Genomic DNA, 22,699 nt, shown 5'->3' with positions numbered 1-22,699 from the left:
CCGAGTGCGCGCCGCGTGCGAACAGGGGGTTCAATGCATCGAAGGAAAAGTTGAGATGCTGGCTCAATGCATGCCGCAGTCCGCTCTAGCATGCCCCGTTTGCGTTGACGGGAGCCAGAGTATAGCTCAGAAGACGAAAACGCCGGCGAGTGTAATTATGGTATTTCGAGGGACATGAGTCGAAGGCTGGACGAGACACAACTGTACGAAAAGAGTCGAGACGGGGATGGATGTAAGTTGGAGGCGAGGATCAAGTGAGCGAAAAGTGAAGCAGAGCCGATATGCAACAATTAATTACCCGTACATTTTCTAAGGAGCCTGCGGTCCAAGGCCCTGCGCTTGCCCCACATTCACACTCAACCATCAACACCAACGGAATATTCGGTATCTTCCTGCAGCAAAGGCTACGCCGACTGAGCCGCCAATATGAACATCACCAGCTCGCTCGTGTCTGAGCGCGACAGGGCTCTTCTTGGAGGCGACTACAATGCCTATCATGCCCAAGCAACCCGCAAGGTCCAGAATCTGCGACGTCGACTCGGTGCCGCAACTCGAGGCAGAAAATACACTCCCAAAGCTCCTGTGACGGCAGAAAATGTCTCCAAAAATGCCGAGTACGTTTCGTTCTTGCTAGGTGGGAAACAGGACTGACTCGTTCAAGATGGGTACAGTTGCTCCTCGCCAGCTCTGAGCGAGCATGGGCATCTGCTATGGCCATGAAGTCGGCACAGTCGCCAGAAAACACCCAGAAGCCTATGCCCGGCTCCACGAAACGTCAGATTGCATCACGACTGCGGAGAGCAATTACTCATGCGGACAACCTGGTCAACATCCTGCAAGACCGCAACACGACCGGCGCGAAAGTGCTGGATGACCTGGAAGCACGTGCGTACCTTTCCATGTTGAAAGGCAGCCTTGACTTCGAGAAGGGAAGCTGGCAAGCATGCATCCAGAACTACTCTGTCGCTCAGGTTATATACTCGACCTTGGCACGGTCGGCAAAGATAGACGCATACAAGGATTTGCTGTCGGGCATCGTAGACCCCAGCATCCGATACGCAGCATACCAGTTGAAGATGCCCCGCACAAAAGCCCTGAACGAGATTGTCATCGAGAGCTTTCCTCACTCCGAAGCGACTGTGAGGCAAGAGATTGAGGAGATCGATCCACAAGCATTCTCGGTGGCCGCAGAAGCAGCACCCACCAAGGGTGGTCCCAAGGAGATCCCGTCCACGCTCTCCTGGAGAAGTCGGAAAGTGAAGCTGGAAGACGCCAACATCTCCCAAGCACTAGGCCTGTCCAAAGAGAAAGAAGAGGACTTGGTCTCATCCTTCAAGTCGTTCCGAGATGGCTCACTGAGCGCGAAGGACCTTGCGACGGCGTATGAAGAGGTCATCACTGCCCGCCAGGATGCGGCAGACGCCACCAAGACCGCAATCGACGAGCTCGTCGCCGAAGGCGTTGACACCGGGGACGCGCGCATGCAATCACTGCAAATCACTCGCACAGCAGTCAACTACGCCGTTATCGAATGGCGTATCGGCCGGAATAGAGTGCTTTGTGGTGCGTCAGATGACGGTCTGGCCTTTGAGGACGAGAAGCCCAAACAGCCCCTGAAGCCGCGCAAGGACGGCAAACCCCGTGCACCCAAGCAAGAAAGCACCGGGCGGAAGATGTCCAGACTGCGAGAACGATTGGCACTCTATGACTCCATCCTGCAGAGCCTAGACGCCGTCAAGGAACTCCCCGGCGTCATGGCAGACGCTCCCTTTATAGAGGAACTCGACGCAAAGAGGGCATATTTCCGCGCGTTGAAGTGCCTTGCCGTTGGCCGCTCCCACGCCATTAGCGACCACATCCCCAACGCCCTAGCGCTATACGCCCGGGCGCTCGAACTGGCCGAAACAGCTGCCAGCAAACTCGGCGCTCCCACGACCGCTGACAACGCAACGCCACCCAACCTAGGCATCTCAAGCCAACAAATACACCTCACAACCTCGACCCTCCGGAAACTCGTTCTCCGATACCGCGCCCTTGCGGACCTCAAATCGTCCAACGCCAACGCCACATCCGATGCGGCATCGTCACCGACCGCTGCCACAGCACCAAAACCCGCACCCTTGATAGAACGCCTCTCCCACAACACGTATATCCCTAACCTCGACCTCACGAACCTTGTCAACTATCCGCCAAAACTACGGCCCGTGCCCGTGAAGCCCCTCTTCTTCGACCTAGCCTGGAACTACATCAAATATCCCGGCCAGAAGGGCCCCGAGGACGACCTCCAGCCTGGTGCGAGGGAAGACGTGCTGATGCACGACGCCGGAGCCAGAACCGCCACCAATGGCCCAGTATCGGAGCCGGACACAAAAGAGGACCGAAGGGCGCCGCCCAAGCGGGGGTGGTTTGGGTTCGGTCGGTCGTGAAGTGACTCTGTCAGTCAGTGCAGGGTCTTTAGGATTCGCAGGAGTGGGAAACGAGTCATTGAGCCCTCAGAGCCACGATCAGAGGTACAACGCTGGCGGTCACACGAAGGCCAAGTGGCAGGGAGGGGCGAGAGGGGCATCTATGCAATCTTTCGCGAGGCACGAGTACTGTACATGAGAGAACGAATTGGACGGTCATAGTGTGCTGTGTAACAGTGCAGCGTGCACAAATGAATAGTCAAGCCACCTCCGGTACTCTATCCACCTTCCCTCTGACACGCGTTCGCTCCTCCAATCCACGAGAGTATGACAGGCCTTCCACGAGAGATACACAGAATAGTTAGACCCAATGACACCTAACCACCTGTTGTGTCAAGGAACGACAGTAAAGTACGTGCGCACTCAAAATGAAGGGTAGAGTCCTTGTGAGGAGGCATACAAAGACTACAGGACAGAGCTACTGTATCAAATATCATCCCACTGTGGTGATTCATATGATCCCCTGTGAACTTCGACGCGCAGTTGCACGGATCCATCGATACGCAGATGAATGTAGCGACAGATGAGCAGGCAGAAGAACAGCTAGGCGTGGTAGGCTCGTAGACAGGGACCGCAGGTGGTCAAAGCGCACAGTGGAATGAAGTGGCAAGATCCCTGTCCAGCTGAGCATCCGCGTGTACAGTAAGTTGCTACAGTAGCTCCGTTCTCTCTCGAGTTTGTGTTCCGAGAAGGGTCCCAACACGAATGCACCCGGATTGAGACGACCGAATTTGCTCCCATAGGGCCCTGCTCCGCGACTCCGCTGTCTTTTCGGTCCGATTGGATGACCCTCAGTGGTCTCGTCCACAGGCAGGACTGCTAGTGCGCGTCGGTCTCAGTCCGAGTCTTATGAGCGTGGCCGCCCTCCTCGCGAAACAGATATTGCAAGTGGTCGGATTTCACCTGTGCGGTCCGATCCGGGCTTGCTAGATCTGGGATCTCGCTTCTCATCGGCATACCTGCCGATGCAGGCTCTGTCCGCCAGCAGACTAACACATTATGCCTGATGCAGAGATGGTCGAGAAGCCGTGCATTTTGCACTGTGACAGCATGGCGTCTGCGGCCCACGCTCAGCACTCCACAATAATGCGATGCAATGGCAGCCGGGAAAAAGGTGTTGGCTGTTGCAGCGGGTGTAGGGTCAAGGCATCTTCTCGAAGATCAAAGTCCTTCGCCTCCACTTGATCACTGGGTTGTAGTCATCGCAGAAGTGCTGCGTGTCGTCGTGCTTGGAATCCACGCGGAACAAGGTTTCCATCCCATCATAGTGTGCCACGGGGGCTGACGTGTCGGCTTGATGCTGAGGTCCCGGGGAGGACCGGCGGCTCCATTGCTGCGTCTGGTGCTCATTGACACTATGATGCGATATGTCTGGGGGTTCGATTTTCAAGACCTCGACTTGATTATGTGCTTCCAGAACACTCGCTGATTTCGGGGCCTTTTCCAACTTCGCCTTCGCGGCCAGATAGCCACTCGTCATAAGATTCGACTTCCGTGGCCCGACATCAAGCAAAGGGTTCAAGATTTCCGTCAGGAGTTGACGGTCCAAAGGATCGATCGGGTCTCCGGAGTCAAACGCGACGCCTTCAGGGCGATTTTTCTCCATGGTGGGAAAGGGTGCTAGTCGCTGAATGTGCCGCATATTGGCTCGACCTCTGCGGCGTTTGATAAGAAGAAGAGCGAGAAGGACAGACAAGAGGCAGACCACGAGTGTTGTGCGGACTCCAAGGTGGTATGGAGTATGTCCGACAGTGTTGGACCTCAACGGGGATGGGGCCATTGCAACATTGTATGAGTAAGCTGGGGCGAGGTTGGTTTCAAGGCGTTCTTTTGGGCGCCACTCACGTGCCGTGAGACGAAAGATGGGAGGAAGGGACAAACCGTACCAACCTCTTAGATAGTGGCCGTGTCGTGAAAGATATATGCTCAAGTCGTTACATACTTTCCTCCAATGGGACCTGTATTACCTCGCATGGACACGAGAGAAGAAGACAAGTCACCAATAATGCGTAGTGTCCCGACCCTTGCAGTTGGACAGATCCAAAGACCTAAGTCTGTTGCTGCAACATCGATCCGCATCAGGACAGTCTCGCTTAGCATGAGGTTGAGATTGGCGTAAATGGCTGGCTGGCTCGCAGAATGAAAGGGTGTGCGATCCGCAATCTCGGGGTCGACGGAGTAGATGGAGACGGCGAATCTTGGACATGACGCCCAGTTCGCGGTCAGCAGACGATGGCAATTGACAGAATCGGCGAAACAAGCTGTGGCTTCGACGCGGGAATCGCCTGACAGGCGCTTGTGAAGGGGCAGACGGCAGACCTCAGCTTGGATGAGGGACGCCGCGGGAATAATAATGGAAGGAGAGACTCGAACAGCCTTTAGCCTATCCGGCGAGCCGATAACCGAAGAGGCAGAAAGTTTGTACTTCAGCTCGCTTGGTGACGCCGCAACGGAGTCCAAGGCGCGGCTAGAATCAATGGAGCCCAAGGTTGGTCCTACCCGCAATCTGTGACACAGCAGTGTCATGTGTGTCGGAGGCTGTCGAACCCTTGGCGAATTGACGTGATTTGTTACGTGAACGGACGGGATACGAGCTCGAGGAAACTTCGGGATATCGTTTGAAGAAGCGAGAAAAGCCAAAGAGCTTGCCACGGATTCATTGGGAAAGGAGAAGTGAAGGATAGGTGAAGGACAAGTGAGGGAGAAGCGACGAAGAGGGGCGCCTCCCTCGACCTTCTCGAAACGAACAACTAATGCCGCTTTTAAGGTTGAACGCTTGCCTTGTCCGAAATGTTCAGGCCGCACAATGTGCAGCCACCGCCAGAGCCAAACCAGAGGATTCCGCGGGACGCAAGCTGCTGAGCCAGAAGAAAACATGGATTTCGCTTCGTGATTATGTAGTATTCACTGGTGTTAGACACTCCTGATGCGCTAAGAGACAACTTGAAAGACAACGTTCTAGATGCTTATCCCGCTCAGTCGAAATGCATGCTTGGGCACCTCGCGGTTCGCGCATGCTCTTGGTCCTAACGCCGCCAGCACGAATGGATAGACAAATGCTCAATGTCGCGAGGATGCCACTTTTGAGAGCGCGGGCTCACATATCAACCGCCGACTTTCATGGCCTTCTCTTCAGTGCTCGTGGGTTGGCGCTGTTCAGACTCGGTGGAAGGGCCTGAATTCCTTCTCTTGGTGCTCTGAACCAGCCTCTTCAACACATCAGGTGCATCCTCTCGACCCATCACCACCTCCACAATATTCAAGCCTTTGCCTTCTTGAAGTGCCGGCTCTGCCAAGATGTCGTTCACCTGACCCCACGTTTCAGCTCGCCTTGTAACCACCGGGTAGGCAGGGTCATCTTTGGGTGCACCAAAGTAGTTTGGTGCGTCGAGGTATCTCCATGGTTGGATGTCATTATAGCCGGCCTTCATGCCGTGGATCCACCTTTCGATCACATATCCATCGTTGTTGATGACGAAAATAGTCACGTCGAGTCGGTTCCGGATGATGTCGCTGATGGATTGCGCGGTCATCTGGAGACTGCCGTCACCCTCAAAGAGGATGGTGCGCCCTTTCGGACGCAAGCCTTCAGCAATCATTTCGCGCTGGGCTAGGGCAGCGCCTTGACATGCTGGTAGCATGTAGCCAATAGACAGCCATATGCAAGAAGAAACAAGCGTAGTGTCGGCAGGGAGAACCATCTCTCGGGCTCCGATTGCTATTGTGCCAGTTTCGGCCATGACAATATCGCCTGTCCGGAAAAAGGTCGATATCCGTCGCCAGAAAGTGGCTTGATCGATAATGTCATCCTTGCCTGTCGGAGGCAGGGCCAGAAGCTCGGCTTGGGGGGAGCCTAGATCAATGTAAGGGTTATAATGAGGGAGCTTGGCTGTTTCCAGCTTCGAAAGAATTCTGCGTAGGAGAGACTTTATGTGAAGATTTTCGTACTTGATTCCTCCGATCTCGACGTGGTCGCGGTGGAAAACAACCGAAGTTTTTGGGTCGGGAATGGTGCTGAATCCAAACGTATTGACGTCGCTCTCCAGAGGCCCCAACTTGAGGACGAAATCGCAACCTTGGGCCCAAGGCATGTATACCTCGTTACCAGCAATGCCAGCGTAGATCCCGTGGAAATTGGGACAGTCCTCATTGATAATGCCCTTGCCAAAAGGAGTGGCCGAAGTGGGGAATCGGGTCACTCGGACTAGCTCATTGGCCTCCTCGCTAGCACCGTACCTCGATGTGCAGCCATCCACGACGATGAAAGGCTGTCTGGAAGCATACATCTTGTTCAAGATCAAGTCAACCTCGGTATCTTCGAACCCTTCATCATTCAATGGGATGGAAAGATCAATGGGTGTCTCGAGGGCCGCTGCTGGGACCTTGGCCCGGACCATGTTGCTAGGCAATTCAATGTACACTGGTCGGCTCTGTATGACACATTCTCGGAGGCATCTGTCAATCTGTGCAGGGGCGGTAGCTGCATCCCTTAGGTTCGCTTGGGCCACCGTGATCTTTTTGTACATGTCAGCAAAGACCCGGAAATCGCCATTGCCTAGGGAATGATGCATGCAGAGCCCAGCATCCTGGACGTTGGTCGGGACAGTGCCCACAACATGAATGACCGGCGCCACTGTCAGATGAAGTCAGCGAACATTCAGATCGGAGCATGGGGAAACCACGCACGTTCACTATAAGCACCAGCAATGGCATTGATAGCAGAGAGTTCGCCGACGCCAAAGGCTGTGATTAGTGCCGATACACCTCTTATCCGTGCATAGCCGTCCGCAGCATATCCAGCGTTCAGCTCGTTTGCATTGCCAACCCAATCCAGACCGGCTGGTTGAATGTAGTCAAGAGCGGTTAGGTTGTAATCTCCCGGAACACCATGGATAGCTTTGACCCCAACTTGACGAATCCTCCGGAAGAGGTATTCCGCTAGGTCGATGTCGGTGGCCATGGTCTAAGAGGCAGAATTTCGTAGCTGGGGAAGGTCCGCACAGAGGAGAGCAGAGAGCAACAGGATTGGTATCAGGAATGTCTCGACGGAAGGCACTAAGAAAGGATATATAGAAGAGAAGTGATGTGATCTCACGCGCGAGAGGCGGGGTGGACCCGAGCTTTCGATGAGACTTACCGATTGCTGGTCCCGAGAAACATGTACTTGGGAGATACCGTGTGAAGGATGTGTCCCGACTGGGTAAGACTGAGGTGGTATGCCTTGTCCAAGACGTAGTCGAGCAGTAGATCAGCGAGTCGCAACTCGTTGTCGGATTGCGGAATGCGACCAAGAAACGCGGTGGCGGCAAGCAGCGGTTGGATGCGGCTGACCGCGGAATTATGCCGGATCCCGAAACAAAGGATTGATCCGACTGCACAATGGATCGGTCGTGTCAGAATCGCGTGAAACTATATATGCTCGATCGGATATAACTGCACTGTGCCCTGGACGCCTGTCGCATACCCCACGTGAGACTGAGGAACAATGAGGGATTTTGAGTCATGCCATCAGAACCCGTCCGGAACGCATAAGAAAAAGACCACTTACACGGTACCAGGGTTAATAGTAGGAAGCCCAGAGGCATGATATCCGCATATCTGGGTACCATAAGCACTTGTGATGGTCCCGGCAATCTATTCTTCCCGCGCTCGAGCATCGTCCACAGCCCTCTGCCAGTCAGCGAGCCGCATATATACAGCCATGATAATAGCAGCACAACCGAGCCCGGTGCTGGGCCCGATCCACATGCCACTTAGACCCATTCGAGGGGGCCCAAAACACAAGAAGAATGACAAAGGCAGTGCAAAGAGATAGTACACGCCAAGATTGACCCAACCGCCGATTTTCTGTCTACCCAGCCCGCGTAGCAGTGCATTCGAGAGCGCCAGTAGTGCGTCAAAGAACTGGGCTGCCGCCGTGATGGGCATGACCGCTGTGATGATGGACTTGACCGCAGAGTCTGTGGTGAAAATATCCGCAATGACGTGGCGGCAAGATGTCAGCAACGTAACATCGAAGATGCCGATGCAGACGAAGATCAGGTAGTGTGTTTTCCAGGCTGTCCGAGCCGCGTCCAAGGCGCCGTACCCAATCAAGTTACCAAATCGCGTCGACGCTGCAATGGAGATTGGGAAGGGGATATGGTACATCAGAACAACGATCGTCATCAGCACAGACTGTGCGGCAAGATCTGGCTCGCTGAGATAACCAGCCGCAATAGTGAGGACGTCGAAGGCAAACCACTCGGAGAAGGTCATGAGAACACCTGGAATTGCCAACCTGACCATCGGACCCCAATTCTGACATGCTCGACGGAAGTCCAATCCAGGCCAACACTCAAGGTTTGAAGGGGCGACAAAAGCAACATAGAGCGCCAGGACTATGGGCTGGAGGTTGTTGGAAATGACGACCGCCCAAGCGGCACCTGCAAAGCCTAGGTTGAAATGAAAGACCAGGAGCCAGTTCCAAAGAATGTTGAGAGGGGCGCAAACCAACACCACGGCAAGGGACGCGGTAAAGTCTCCTTGAGCTTGGCAAAGTCGCTTTCCTGCCTCGAAAATCGCCCAACCAGGACCGCCAAGGAGATAGATGCGCATGAACGTGCCTGCTAGGATAGCCGTGTCTGTCTCCGGCACAATAGCTGACAGGATCCAAGGACAGCAAATCCAGACCGCCCCGATTGGGATCGTGACCACGCAGACTAATATGCACATACGCTGGACATGGAGGCCCACAAGTTGTTTCTTTCCATTTCCGTAAGCCTGCGAGGTCAAAGTGTCCAGGCTGGTGGATAATCCTTCATAGACGCAGAGGCCCGTGATGTTCGCAGTCATCGTTGCTAGCGACGCCGCTCCTAGTTCTCTCGTCCCCAGACGCCCGGCGACGAACACCGTCACTAGCGAAAAGGAGTATTGCAGGACGTAGGTCAGCATCAAAGGACCTGAGTATCGTGCTAGAATGGCCGTCTCTGCCCTCCATGTTGTCTCAAGCTCAGGACCCTTCACCAGTGAAGCCTCCTCCGCTGCCGTGCCATATAATCTCTGGTCGACCTGATCGATGGATTTCCGGAAGTCGTCAATCCCATGCTCATTGAGAAGAGCACTGGTCTCGGAAGGTCGACGTCCAGCCATTTTCTGTACCACGCAGAGTTTTCCACCTTGGGTCCTCAGCGGTCCACGTCGTTATTCAGCTTCGCTCCGTTGCACCTGCAGCCAGGTCTCATAGCTGTGAGAAGAGGCAGGTCAGATTTTGAGGTCGCCCAGTCTCCAAATGAAGCGTCATAATGAAAATATGCGAGGATGAGGCCGGAATCATTGTCGGTGTGGAGTTTTCCTGTCGGAGTCAGTACGTGGAGCGGTGCGATGGAGCCCGAGACTTTCTTCCAATCGCGCCATCACCGTCGCTTATGCAGCCGAATGGCTGGGTTATGATGCGACATCCATCCACAGCGTTGATCGCACCTTCTCTTGTGCTGCAAGTCATCCAGCTGTGTGTCTAAGCGGAGTAGGGACGTCGTTGTCAACGACGATCGTGGCACTCAGCTTGTTGGCTTGAGGATATGCGTACTCGGACGAACAACTCGTAGAAGCTGTTGACAGCGCCGGGGTCGCCTGGATCTCTCTCCCTTGACCCTTGACTCTTGGCCTGTGGCCGGGATCACGCGTTGGTTCGCGTCAAGGAAGCCACCGTCGGCGTTGCTTAGCGGGGTCTTCCAGCCAACGGCGGCTGGTAAACTCACGGCTGCAACACCAAGTTTCTGGAACCTGATTCCCAAGTCGAATGCACTTCACCTTCGCAACGCGCTCTTCCTTGCCTACATCGCTCTGCCTCCGCCTCCGCCTCCCGCCCGCTGTCCGCCTCTGCCTAGGTCCGGCAGTATGACCGCGACATCCATCTCCCCTCACAAAATCGCCAGCCGCAATGCCCTTCTTCCACCTCCAGACCCGGCCTCTGTGCGATTACCGGACTCGCCTGAGAAGAGTGATTTGACCTCCAGCGACAAGACTCGTGGCCTGCGCCGGCTCCAATCGCACAATCAACTATCCTCGACAAGCAACATGGGGATCCAGACATCAAATCTGAGGCCTCCACGATTTGGAATTTCAACAAAGCCGTCACGCGAGCAGCTCAATCAAACTCAACCCGTTACAACCTCAAACGTCAATATGTCCAATACCACCTCTACTTCTCGTGCCCGAGCGAATAGTGATGCTCCGATGCCGTTTGCGCCACGGACTCGCAAACCTCCTACGAACCTCTCCAACCCATCCTCAAACCACATCCTCGCACACGCCCGCAAATCCAGCCTAGAAATGACTCTGCGCGACGGCCCCCCGCCTGGAACAACCGCCGCAAGCGCCTTGTCTTTGCTACGGCATTCGATCCTGACGAGTGGCGTCAGCGCAACAAAAGAAGGCATGTCCGACTACCGAGTATACCTCTGGTTGACATTGTTGAACATCGGCCCTCTGTCGACAGACACATATCTTGATCTCATCCACAGAGGCCGCAGTCCTGCGTACGAGAAGATCTCCAACGATGTGTTCCGTACACTGGCGACTGATACACTCTTCAAGCGGCGCGTTACCGATGCAAGTCTGACTCGGCTGTTGAATGCCACGGCCTGGCGAATACACGACGAGCAAACCTCCAATCCACCGTCAGAATTCGCTCAGAAGTATACCCAGTCAACCTACCTCCAAGGTGTCAATGTGCTCTCCGCCCCGCTATTGTACGCCTCACGATCAGAGGCTCAAGCCTACGCCATCTTGACCCGCCTCCTAACTGAGCATATCCCCACTTACCTCTCCCCAACCATGTCTGGAGTGCATCGAGGCCTCGACCTCATCGACAAGATCCTGGCTGAGATTAGTCCTGCTCTCGCATCTCACCTCCTCAACAAGGGCTTGCCGGCTAAGATCTACGCCTTCCCCTCTGTGATGACGCTCTGCGCATGTACCCCACCTCTTCCGGAGGTACTGAAGCTATGGGATTTTCTTTTCGCATTTGGGGCACATCTGAACGTCATCTGCGTGGTCGCCCAGCTACTACTGCTGAAGGATGCATTGCTTGGCGAGCCGAGCCCTGCAAAGATGCTGAGGAGCTTTCCGAGCCTGAACGCCGAGAAGGTGATTAGCATGACTGTGCTGGTCGTGAAACAGCTATCCAACGAGCTGTACCGGGAAGTTGTTGTCCATGGAAGGGATGTCTTGTGACGACTCTGCGCGCCGCATACTCGAGATCACCTGAAATCTCCTCAAAGGAGTTGAGTCCTATCAATGGGCACGGGCTGCTTCGATATAACCACCTTGATCCCGAAGAACGACATAGATCGCGAAACTATCAACTTTCGAGTCTTGCTTCCGCTATTGCGGGTGCGAAAGAGCTGAATTTTTCAATGCAGCCATCGATAGGATCATCTCCACGAGGCCTACAAGACAGGTCCTGCCAACACAACAAACTGGTGACTGCAGGCGGTTCATCTTGTGTCACATCGCATAATCACTGGGGGCAATTCGGTTCAACGGAATTTGCTTGTATCCTTAATCCTTTGAGAAACGGAGCGCGGTGCCCTCTCCAGCATCCTGAATGAATTGACGCTTTCACGATTGTATCGAATGTTCACGATGGGAAAATCTGGCAGGAGGAATGACAAGGCAACTATGAGCCTAAGAAGCATGATCAATCCAGACTTTTGAAAGATTCAGTTAGTATATAATTTCACGCTGTTGCTTCAGCAACCTAAAACGCCTGTGTGTTACCGCATTCGTGCAATTCTTCATCCATATTCACTGTCAGTAGAAGACGAGACTCCCGTCCAAGCTTCGCTCTAGTTGAAAGCGATGCTTCCGCCTGCAAGTCATCGCGTGGCTAATCTGCGACAAAGACCACAATAAGAGCTACAAGATTCGTGCTCACCATCCAGATGCAGGTAAGCTTGAGCTGCTGGTTGGTATCCAGAACGGCAAACGTACGTAGAAATGTTACCACAACACGTATAGCTGGGACGACAGCTAATAGCACAATGTGTAGAAGGGCGGTGCCACTGTATTTAGTAGCACAAGTACGGAGTACAGGGCTGAGTCGAAGCGAGTCAAAGCAAGTTGAGGCTCAAGTCAAACGCCAAACACGAAATAATTGCAAGCGTATCCTTGCTTTAGACCAAGGTTTTTGGTGTCGAAGTCCAGGCGTGGCTGCTTGCTTATACCCAAGGGAGGACTATTATTCAACGGGGAGTACCGGTCTAGCATATGACAATTTCGCTCGTAGAAGAATATTGACGCGCGGGCATTTCAAGCATGCGGAAACGGTACATGTCCAGATCTGACATGTGCCCACAGGATCGAAGCGGAAGGAGGAAACGGTAGCTGAACGCAAACTCATGCCCATGTTTCATCGAAGGCAAAGCTTGAACGTAGCATATAGGCCACGTGGTGGGTAGTAGTGTTTCCATAAAGCCCACATCAGCGCTTACAGTGCTGAACAAACTCAGAGGAATATAACTCGAATATGTATCATGTCCTGTGAGGACGTAACTGTAATTAGGACATTCGACGCAATGGCCTCGACCACCCAATAAGTCAAGTGCGATGCAAAGATCGTCGCCCAGGTTTAGTTAAAGCCTTCCCTCCAAGTGCCACCAAGCTCGGTTAAAGCCGGCCCCTGGCATTATCGCCGTTGGAGCCCCAGTGGCATCGCAGCACGCCGAATTTCGAACCTCCTGACTTTTTCTGGCGCGCAGCCTGCACAATCTCATCTCCACCTCCGCACTTGAACTTGTGACAGCCTCCTCCCTCCCTTCTCACTCCTTTCTCGACACCTCTACGGAGTACACAGCACCATTCTTTTGCACGGTGTCAACTTCTCGCCACCCGGACTTAACATCATCAGCAGCCTCGGAGGCTTCACTGCCTTGGGAGTTGCTGGGTATTAGGTCGTTCCCAGAGCCGGTTATCGTAAGCGGGCTGCGGCCGCTTTGAGGGTGCGTTCGTTCGAGGAGGGAATCTCAAACAGCATTCTCCAGGAATGCTGGCCCGGTCCTCCACCAACACACCATAGCACGCTCCAGCCCACGATTATGCTACCTTTCGATCTCTTATTCAGCTAAATAACGACTATTGTATCCTCGATTACCTCTCCCGCACCACCATCATGCCGCCGCTGACAAACCCGCCGTCGAGCGACTCGAGTCGCTTCAACGACCAGACCTTCTCAGACCTTCCCCAGATCTCGGCCCTGCAAATACGGGCTGAAGATATTGAACTGCCTCCTTCTCCTCGAGACGACGAGTCCGCAACACCGCCTTCCCCTTCTCCCAGATCATCGCCGTCAGAGGGTTCCGAGACTCTTCCGAAGTACGGCCACTATCTCTCACAGACTACTCCACCCTCGGGATCCCGCAATTCGTCGCCTCAGAGGAGAATGAGGCCACTATCAGTTGGAAGCATGATAACCGCTCCACCGATGCAACGAGCGCATTCTTCACCCGGCGTGGACGCCTCGGGTCGATATATCACGCCTTACGGTGCCCCTAGAAGACCGGAATCACCTCTACACTCAGGAAGACGACGCAGCCCTCTCAGGATGGCCATGGAAGAGCCGTATCCCGGCAAGCCAGCATGGAGCGGTCTGGTGATGGAACCAAATATCCCCGAAAATGAAGAGCTTGACTTCACCCCAGATGGAGATGTGGCACAGCCATCACTGATATACTCTTTCTCCAACACATTTCCGAGAGCGCGGCGACGGACTGCGATGCCGCTGCACCAGAGTGCGAGTGCTCCCTCCCTCCATGCTAGAGCTGTCAGCCCCAACATCTCTGGGAGAAGTTCGCCGTCACCATCATACGGCGCCCAGAAGTACACATACGAGCCATACCCGGTCTACTCTGTTAGCTCTGCTTCCAGCATGCCCAGCACGCCCACATCACTACGATCAAGGTCTCCGTCGATCAGTTCGCTGGAGACAATTGAAGACGCACCTGATGCAGAAGAGGCGGCAATCCTCGAGGAGGAGGGAGCAAAGACGAGAGGGGAAGACGGCGAGCCCGGTGAATCACGACGAAGGAGCTCGCTAGAGATTCGTGGCAGCAACCTAAGAAGCAACAAGGAAAGAAAACGATGGTCTGTGTGCGGAGCGGAGAGACGTGCGGACTTTTCGTTGGAACCTATTGAAGAATGATTATGAAGCACACGTCGTTCAGGACACGCCTGGGTACTGGGACGGCTGGCAATACGGTCACATGAGCCTGAGATATCGATTGAGCATGGAGTTAAGCATGAAACAGTCCCGCCCGGGAAATGCATACGAGAGAATCAGCGGGCTATTGGGCAGGCACTGTTGAACCATGATACCCAACAAGCAAACAGAGTCATTGCATTTTGCATTCATTGATGGCATAGCATAGCGACAAGACGTCGAGACAGACAGTATGACAATTCATGAGCTCTCATGAGGAATACGAGCATTAAATATACCAACGTTCACTCGAACTTGACTCGTGCATCATCTCGCCATACAGATTCCACGACCCCTCCCTTGACACATGCAGCCCACAGCCTCGTCGGGGACACAGACGCCTAGCGCCGGAGGGTCCCCCAATCTATACAAGGCTGAACCCTGCATAAACTCAGATCTGGCCAAAAAATGAGGCTCACACTCCTTGCTTTCCACCCTTGCACCCTGCGCTTACGACTCGTGGATCACAGTTCCAGGCTCGCATACAGTCGGCGACACCATTATACATGTCGCGGACATCAAGAATAGAGCTGTCAGGGCTCTCGTCGTAAAACTTTTTGAGGAGGAAATGGACTCGTTCCAGAATCATGGCTTCGACGAGTCGGCGTTTGGGGACACAGGCTTGTCGGGGCTCAGGACGTTTGACGCATTTCGTGAGTATCTTTTGAGACGTCCGGTTTGAGACGTCCGACCCAGCATTCTATCTCACTTTCATGCGACCAGCAGAGCGATCTGGCCGACCTGACTGACGCGTATGCTCTGCAGCCAAAACGAAACCTCGCTACACCTCGACCACCACCCGCGGCGGTCAATGGACCATCGCCGTCGTAGTACTCTGCCTCTGCCTTACCTTTTCCGAACTGCGAACCTGGTGGTCCGGCACGGAGACGCACCACTTCAGCGTGGAACGCGGCGTGGGCCACGAACTGCAACTGAACCTCGACATCGTGATCGCCATGTCGTGTCGCGATCTGCACGTCAACGTGCAGGACGCGGCGATGGACCGCATCATGGCCGGCGACCTGCTGACGAAGGAGGACACGAACTTCGAACTCTGGCTCGATGACAGGAAGCTCTTCCGGCTGCGCAAGATGCAGGGCGGCGGCGGCATGTACTCGGGCCTGCACGAGGGGGACGCGAAACGGCAGAAAGCCGAAGAGGAAGACTCGCACGTCGGCCACGTGCTGGGCCACATGCGGGAGAACACGCGGCGCAAGTTCCAGAAGTCGCCCAAGCTCCCGCGCGGCGTGGCCGTCGACAGTTGTCGCATTTATGGGAGCCTCGAGGGGAACAAAGTGCAGGGCGACTTCCACATCACGGCCCGCGGCCACGGCTACATGGAGTTCGGCATGCAGACGCACCTGGACCACAACCTGTTCAACTTCTCGCACCACATCAACGAGCTCTCCTTCGGCCCCCACTACCCGAACTTGCTCAACCCGCTGGACAAGACCAGCGACACCACGTCCCTACATTTCATGCGCTACCAGTATTACCTCTCGATCGTGCCCACGATCTTCACGAAGCGGCGCGTGGCCACCAAGTCCGGCAGTCTCGATCCCGCGGCCATCCCGCAGCCGCCCACGCTCGACATGTCGCCCCATACGGTCCGCGACAAGGACGGCATCGTCCGCCATGTGCCACACCCGGATCAGGGCCGCGACGCCAAGTCCATCTTCACGAACCAGTACGCCGCGCAGTCGCAGTCAAGAGAAGTGCCCTCGAATACCGTGCCCGGGATCTTCTTCAAGTATGACATTGAACCGATCTTGCTGATCGTCAGCGAGAGTCGGGCCAGTTTCCTGGGCCTCGTTGTAAGGCTAGTCAACGTCATGAGCGGTGTGATTGTCGGTGGCGGTTGGATGTTCCAGCTCAGCGAGTGGGCCGCCGAAGTATACGGACGGAGGAAGCTCAGGCGCAGTGCCACGGGGCTGGGGATGTTGGATCTTGGCGAGAAGGGTGCCAATGGTGGCGTGAATGGGGGGCTTAAACACTGAAGCGCGAAAGCGCAAAAGCATTGAAAATGGAATGAATTGAATGGAAAGATCAATGGAAATGGAAATGGAAATGCGTAGGCTGGGTACCTAGATAGAAGGTAGGCACGTTATCGGCAATCCGGACACTCTCGCAAGGCTCCTGTCATCTCTCTTTCAGCATCTGACCAAACGGGGCGAGGCGAGAGGCGCACTGGGATCGGGAGCAAGTTTCAGTAACTACCTCAGTACGTCGGTGGGTGGTCGCGCTTGAATCTCGGGCGAAGTTGATCCGTACAGTCCATTCCTGACGTGGAGTCCACTGTGACCTAAGGAAGGGCTCCGAGGACGGGGAGGCGATGTGCATGCATGTTATGGGAACGCGTGGACACACATAAATTGGTAGGATAACCTAGGTACGCCGTAGGTACCGTGCAGTACACGATACAGACTGAGGGATGGAGTAGTATTACGAGGTAAAAAGAATGTGGCGGGCCTGCGGCCTTTGTTCGGATCGTGTGCATCAGGCGAAAAGCGAGAGTCGCCAAAGGCGATTATTGTGTACGTATGCGAGAGATGTACTGGCTCGCCGGGTCCAGGACGTCTGGCGCTCGCTCGCTCGTGGTCATCAGCGGTCGGTCGAGCCGAGTATCCCGATCTCACACCTCAGGCAGGTTTTCTGGCGGTGGTAAGCAACGCAATCCAATCCCACCTGATCTCCCCTTCTTGATACTTCTGCCTCATGTACGAGACGACGGCTTCGTCCGCGCGATCTTTGAACTTGTCTCGCTGCTCCTGCGTCCACAACCTCTGCTGCACGAGACCCATCATGCCAACCATCATGCGGGCAAACTCGTCGAGGGTGTCCAAGACACTCGTGTGAGGGATTTGCTGGACGTCCACGTCAACGAAGCCAGCCTTCGTAAGGTTGTCTTTGATCCATGTCGGCTCGTCCCACACACCCCCTGTGTTCATCAACTTGCGGAAAAACTCCTCATGGTTAGGGAAAGCGGGGATTCCTGGGTCAGTGGCGATCGCGGCTTGGACATCGTCAAGCCAGCCGACTCGCTTCCACGAGGACATGGCTAGGGTGCCGCCTGGCTTGAGCAAGCGGAGCAGTTCGCGGCACCCGGCTTGTCCGTCCGAGAAGACCATCGGGCCGAAGTTGAGGAGCACATGCGTGAACTTGTCGCTTGGTAACTTTGTGTCTTGGGCGTCGGCCTTGACGGTTTCAGCACTTTTCGTGCCAAAGGCTTTGATGCGGGGACCGACGAACTCGATCATTGAGTCTGCGAAATCCGAGCATGTGAGATGGAAATTCGCTTTCTGTGAGTCGTTCAGGCAGTCCACGATCTTCTGCGAAACAACCCCCGTGCCGCACGCTTGGTCGAGGACAACGAGTTCCTCATCATCGGCGACTCGATCGAGGTTCGCAGCCTTGACGAGTTGTTCGGCGAACCAGCCCGTGAACTTCTCGGCGCCTTGAGCATACGTCTTGGTGAAGTCTTTATTGTTGTACAACATTTTCAACGATTCATCCTTCTCCGGTGCCATGTTGGCTTCCAAATCACGAGAGAACTTGGAGTCGGGCGGAAGTCGCGAAAATCTTCGGCCTGCGGGTGATCGGGCACGATAGCTTGCGAAGTCGCAGATGATGAAGATGGAATATACGCAGTACAGTCTTATCAAAGCCTGGAGGTCTTCACCGTACCAAAAGATGTAGGGACCGAACGAGGACGGCCAGTATTCGCAGGCTGCTGTAATCGGAGACATCCCATATGTCTCCGATGGACGGTGTAAATGGTCGAGTACTAGGTGGTGTTGCGGCTGAAGCACCCCGCAATGGCTGTTCATTTCATTCGTTCATACCTAGGTCGTTCCATAGCTCCGGAACTCAAACACACATATACATACATCAGAAAGAGCACGCACCATTGAATAGGTGGCCTGATCTGGATCAAGGAGAGTGCTATGCTGAAAGTATTGTCGCCGACCTGAATTGCTTGGAGCCGGGGGGCCGTCTTGGGACTTACCACGAGCCCTGAACGGACACTTCACGCTCAGTAGGGATGGGAACACACAGTCAGCACAAGAAGTGTGAGGATTAATGTTGGAATGTTGGCAGCTGAGAACGTCCGTTCCCACGAATCGGCCATTCGGAGGGTTTCCAGCAGCTCGGTAAACCTGCCCGATTCGTATTGTTTGCGTGTTTACCACGACCGAGAAGGGAAGGTGTTCCGCGAGCTTCGCTTGTTTCTTCCCTTTCACCACCTGCGACACTTCCTGCCCAGCAAGCTACGTGTGGTTCAATAGTCCTCCGTTCGTCAGCATCGCCGGATCAGGGACAATCGGTCGGATTGCCGATAAGCGCCATGACTAATGCAATATGCCCATCCCCATACGCTCCCACTCGCCAATCAAGTCAAATTCTGCTGCAACTGGCCCGTCATCAACACCAGCGAGCCTGGGAAACGTGCCGCATTCCGAAGCAACAGGTGCAAAAGAACCGACAAGGCTGACACGGGAACCGGCACATGCCCGCGCCACAAGCAAAGTATCCGCACGTACAGTCACTGAGCGAAAGCCCGACAATCCTGGTCCAGCAACGAAGGTTCCCGTCAGTAATATCCCTGGAGACGGCTATGCAGCCCGCGGCCGTACCAGAAGCTACGTGTCAGCCACCAGCAGCGGCGTGACCCGGGCAGCTCCAGCCGTAGCAGGCCTGGCAGATGCCGCGGCAACATCTCGGTCACAGCAATGGACAAGCAGCAAAGATCCAGCAAACGTGAGAACTCCTGTCTTGAGCTCGCATAGTGGGGCCTTGAGTGCCACCAGCAAGGCAAGGAGAATCGCCGAGACTCGGAATTCTCAGAACGAGGCTCGCAAGGCAAGTGTGGTGGTGCCTTCCCATCCACTGTCATCAACGGCAGGCAAGGGTTCGGTGTCTGCCTCTGAGAAAGGGAGACAGGTACCGTCTGTGAGGCCAAACTTCAGCACTTACCAGCAGCGCTATAGTCAAAAGACACCAAACGCCGTCCCCTTAGCTTCGGCCACGGCTCCGAACAAAGTTGCTATTGGTCCCGGATCCGCAGATGGCGTTCTTTCTGCCGCGGAAATTGAAAACCTTCGAGACGAGCTGTTACAATCATCCGTTGTCCTGGAGAGGTCACCGGCCACACTCCAGGCTTATGAGGCGTCGATCAAATCGCATTTGAGAGCAAGTTTTGAGGATGCGGCAAAGCAGCTGAGTTTGCTCAAATCCCGGCAATGTGATCGGCAATTGACCGTCAACGCAGTTGCCGTGAGCGAGTGGCTCAAGAAGATGCGACAAACATCAGCTGTAGCGCATGCTGGATGTGATACACTATTTCTTTTGGCGCACTGCCAGGGGGAGTTGCAGGACGTCAGCGAAGAAAATGGCCCTTTCAAGGATGCTATGCGGATCTTTGACGAGTGGTGCGTCTATTCGTCTTCTAGAAGGTCGAACCGCGCCGCTGACGACCCACGCGATGGAGACGATGCCCAAGATGCAGGATCCTTTCTCCGCTCTAAGCCCTTTGTGACTGAAGGGTGGTCGGCCTCGTTTTCGTCCGTGGAAGGTCGAGTCAAACCTTGTGCGGCGTCATTGACCGATCTGCAGCTGCCGCCAGAGTCCACCTCACTTGGTCTGCTGATCAAAATGCAATCAACTCTTGTGAAACAGGTCTTGCAAGAGATTGCGATGTGCAGGTCCATAGAAGGCCTGAAACTCCGAGAAGAACAAGCGTGGCTTAGAACCGCGGTCGATGCTGCTCTTCAAGACGCAGAATTACATCATTTCGCAAGTGCAACTGGACGTAGTGTTAGGAGGGGCATATGGGACAAATATGAAGTTGTTTAGAAAGGTACTTCGCCCTGGCCCACAGCATCTCGGTCGGGTATTGTTGACTCGTGCATGGTATTACTAATCTTCCATACTCAAGTATCATCGCATCGGCTGAAAAATAAATCCTACCGTCATTCGATCACCCCTGGTCTTGAAGGATTCCTGAGCGGAAAGGGAAGCCAGATACCCCAAACGGAAGATCTGATGAGCAGACGTCTGCTCTGATCGAAATGATAGGTCATCCCAGGCGAATCCACGATTCGAAACCCGAGACAGGCAAGTATAACAGGCGAAGAAGTATCCTTCGAGACGAAGGAAGCTGCAGTTACATACCAGGAACATCAAGGAACTTGAAGTGTACCACTGCATGTATCCGACATTCTCGGCAACCCGGAGGACGTCGGCTCGGTGGACCCGACTGAGCACTTGACCCGCTAGAAGGAGTGGAACGAACATCTGCGCCAATCATGCGCGATGGTGGAGGCCCAGTTCAAATGCACAATGATGTTACTGTACGCCCCAAAAAGCGACTGCTCAGTCAACTGAAGACCATTGGGACGCGCCAGAAGCTCCAGGACAAGAAGCTGATGGCGGCTCTCCTCTGCTCCAGAGTTCCATACAAGGGCGAGAGTAAGCACTCCGCTGGGCGTCCATAGAGGGGCTGGATGAATAATACACGCGCCCTGGGACTGAGGAGCTCTTGAAGCTTGCTCCGTTAACTCCTTTGTCATCGGTACTCGTACCTATTACTTTATTTTCGCTTAGAGCCACGTACCTACGCCGGGTTCAGGCCCTCAGGATTCGCAGCCTGAACCCTGCAAGGTGAGCATAGAACTCCGCTTCGTCATGCTGTGCTGGGTACGGATCATGCTGGCTCAAGCCCGTATGTATTGAGCCATCGAGCATCCCAGGATCAAGGATCAAAAGAGTTGGGTGTCATGCTTGCGAGAAGCTAGCACCACGTGATAAGCTCATAGTACATTTTTACTCTGACGCAAGTCGGCCACGTCTGATGACCAGGGAATCTAAAGACGTGTAAGCCACGACTGGTATGATGTGGGCCAGATTCAGCTAGGTCTTCTCAGTTGGGTGACATAAAAGAGACAAGATCGGAGAAGAGTTAGGTATTCAAGGTTGTTGCTCGTGGTGCTGACGTAGCACGGCTGCATTTGTCTCGTCAAGGAGTATGTGGTACTGTTTGTTCTCAACTTGTCTAAGAGGATTGGCATGGGCGTGTAGGCTCGCGCCGCAGGGTATTGATCGGGGATAGCGAGAGGCTTACCTAATAAAGTGGTGATTTGTAGTCATCGAAAACTGAAGCTTGATTTCTCGAGGTTACAGCAATCCGGGTCGAGCATGTCATGCTAGCTGCATAGTCCTACCTATAGGTAATAAAGGCGATTCATCATGTAAAAGGCGCAGAGCTGTAAATGGGTCTCTGTTGCTGCCCTTGGCATTTGAATATCAGCGGGACGCGACTCGAGACATGAGACACGAGTCAGCGGCCAGCCAGTCGCCGTCTTTCTTGTCTGATGTCCCAGAGCTCACCTCCATCTTAGCTCGGGGCTCGAGAAAGTCCCACAGTAAGAGACCCGGGGGGATTAGCCTTTGGCCGTTGGTGGAAGGTTGGCAATTGCTCCAAATTACATGATAACCCGGATCACGTTATCTTGATATTTCACATCCAAGCCTGCTGGAGTTAGCGATTCCTTTGTTCAGTTAGTTGCAACGCAGCGTCTAGCTTATGGGTCCGTGCCACTGCCCCCAATGACACAATTACCCGCCTTCGCATCGCATTCCGAACGTGCAGCCGTGGCAAGCCAGAACAAGCAAGCGTACAGCTGACCCGAGGCGGCTGGGGACCGCCTGTCTGAACATTCGTCCTCGTTCTGTCTGCTACTGCTAGCCCACTCCCGGTCGAGGCACACCAGGCTGTGCATTGCAGAATCAACTGCATGCTGTGGCTGGCTCTGGGCCGCGGGCTGCCGTCCCCGCTGTTGGCTGCGAGCTTCAGTATCCATCCACTACAATATTCCCAGGCTTTGCAGAAAACTGTTAGCTCACCACGCCCGCTACGTCCCACCCGTCAACGGAGCCACGGCGATCTCTGATCTGTTACGAGCATGGTACTGTGATACTCCGTACTGTGCGGCACCAA

The 22,699-nt window shown here is 54.4% G+C and overlaps 9 protein-coding genes across 9 annotated transcripts; 5 read left to right on the top strand and 4 right to left on the bottom strand.

Moving 5' to 3' along the window:
- Nucleotides 1–426: 426 nt before the first annotated feature.
- Nucleotides 427–2,426, top strand: A1O7_09972 (uncharacterized protein; the record flags this gene model as incomplete). Its single annotated transcript, XM_007763956.1, has 2 exons — nucleotides 427–614; nucleotides 662–2,426. The coding sequence occupies 2 exons, from the start codon at nucleotides 427–429 to the stop codon at nucleotides 2,424–2,426; spliced, it is 1,953 nt and encodes a 650-aa protein (XP_007762146.1).
- Nucleotides 2,427–3,606: 1,180 nt separating this feature from the next.
- A1O7_09971 (uncharacterized protein) lies at nucleotides 3,607–4,071 on the bottom strand (the record flags this gene model as incomplete). The annotated part of the gene is made up of 1 exon (XM_007763955.1): nucleotides 3,607–4,071. The coding sequence occupies one exon, from the start codon at nucleotides 4,069–4,071 to the stop codon at nucleotides 3,607–3,609; it is 465 nt and encodes a 154-aa protein (XP_007762145.1).
- A 1,498-nt stretch (nucleotides 4,072–5,569) lies between these two features.
- Nucleotides 5,570–7,425, bottom strand: A1O7_09970 (uncharacterized protein; the record flags this gene model as incomplete). Its single annotated transcript, XM_007763954.1, has 2 exons — nucleotides 5,570–7,098; nucleotides 7,152–7,425. 2 exons carry the CDS (start codon nucleotides 7,423–7,425, stop codon nucleotides 5,570–5,572), a joined length of 1,803 nt encoding a protein of 600 aa, XP_007762144.1.
- Nucleotides 7,426–8,099: 674 nt separating this feature from the next.
- Nucleotides 8,100–9,596, bottom strand: A1O7_09969 (uncharacterized protein; the record flags this gene model as incomplete). Its single annotated transcript, XM_007763953.1, has 1 exon — nucleotides 8,100–9,596. The coding sequence occupies one exon, from the start codon at nucleotides 9,594–9,596 to the stop codon at nucleotides 8,100–8,102; it is 1,497 nt and encodes a 498-aa protein (XP_007762143.1).
- A 747-nt stretch (nucleotides 9,597–10,343) lies between these two features.
- A1O7_09968 (uncharacterized protein) lies at nucleotides 10,344–11,681 on the top strand (the record flags this gene model as incomplete). Its single annotated transcript, XM_007763952.1, has 1 exon — nucleotides 10,344–11,681. The coding sequence occupies one exon, from the start codon at nucleotides 10,344–10,346 to the stop codon at nucleotides 11,679–11,681; it is 1,338 nt and encodes a 445-aa protein (XP_007762142.1).
- Nucleotides 11,682–13,617: 1,936 nt separating this feature from the next.
- On the top strand, nucleotides 13,618–14,646 carry A1O7_09967 (uncharacterized protein; the record flags this gene model as incomplete). Its single annotated transcript, XM_007763951.1, has 1 exon — nucleotides 13,618–14,646. One exon carries the CDS (start codon nucleotides 13,618–13,620, stop codon nucleotides 14,644–14,646), a length of 1,029 nt encoding a protein of 342 aa, XP_007762141.1.
- A 625-nt stretch (nucleotides 14,647–15,271) lies between these two features.
- A1O7_09966 (uncharacterized protein) lies at nucleotides 15,272–16,700 on the top strand (the record flags this gene model as incomplete). Its single annotated transcript, XM_007763950.1, has 2 exons — nucleotides 15,272–15,356; nucleotides 15,469–16,700. The coding sequence occupies 2 exons, from the start codon at nucleotides 15,272–15,274 to the stop codon at nucleotides 16,698–16,700; spliced, it is 1,317 nt and encodes a 438-aa protein (XP_007762140.1).
- Nucleotides 16,701–17,342: 642 nt separating this feature from the next.
- Nucleotides 17,343–18,230, bottom strand: A1O7_09965 (uncharacterized protein; the record flags this gene model as incomplete). Its single annotated transcript, XM_007763949.1, has 1 exon — nucleotides 17,343–18,230. The coding sequence occupies one exon, from the start codon at nucleotides 18,228–18,230 to the stop codon at nucleotides 17,343–17,345; it is 888 nt and encodes a 295-aa protein (XP_007762139.1).
- An 832-nt stretch (nucleotides 18,231–19,062) lies between these two features.
- Nucleotides 19,063–20,556, top strand: A1O7_09964 (uncharacterized protein; the record flags this gene model as incomplete). The annotated part of the gene is made up of 1 exon (XM_007763948.1): nucleotides 19,063–20,556. The coding sequence occupies one exon, from the start codon at nucleotides 19,063–19,065 to the stop codon at nucleotides 20,554–20,556; it is 1,494 nt and encodes a 497-aa protein (XP_007762138.1).
- Nucleotides 20,557–22,699: the final 2,143 nt, after the last annotated feature.

This window comes from Cladophialophora yegresii (assembly GCF_000585515.1).
Source record: "Cladophialophora yegresii CBS 114405 chromosome Unknown aczIN-supercont1.7, whole genome shotgun sequence".
Lineage (NCBI taxonomy): Eukaryota > Fungi > Ascomycota > Eurotiomycetes > Chaetothyriales > Herpotrichiellaceae > Cladophialophora > Cladophialophora yegresii.
Note: the sequence above shows the minus strand (reverse complement) of the source record. Positions and strands in the feature narration are given on the sequence as shown.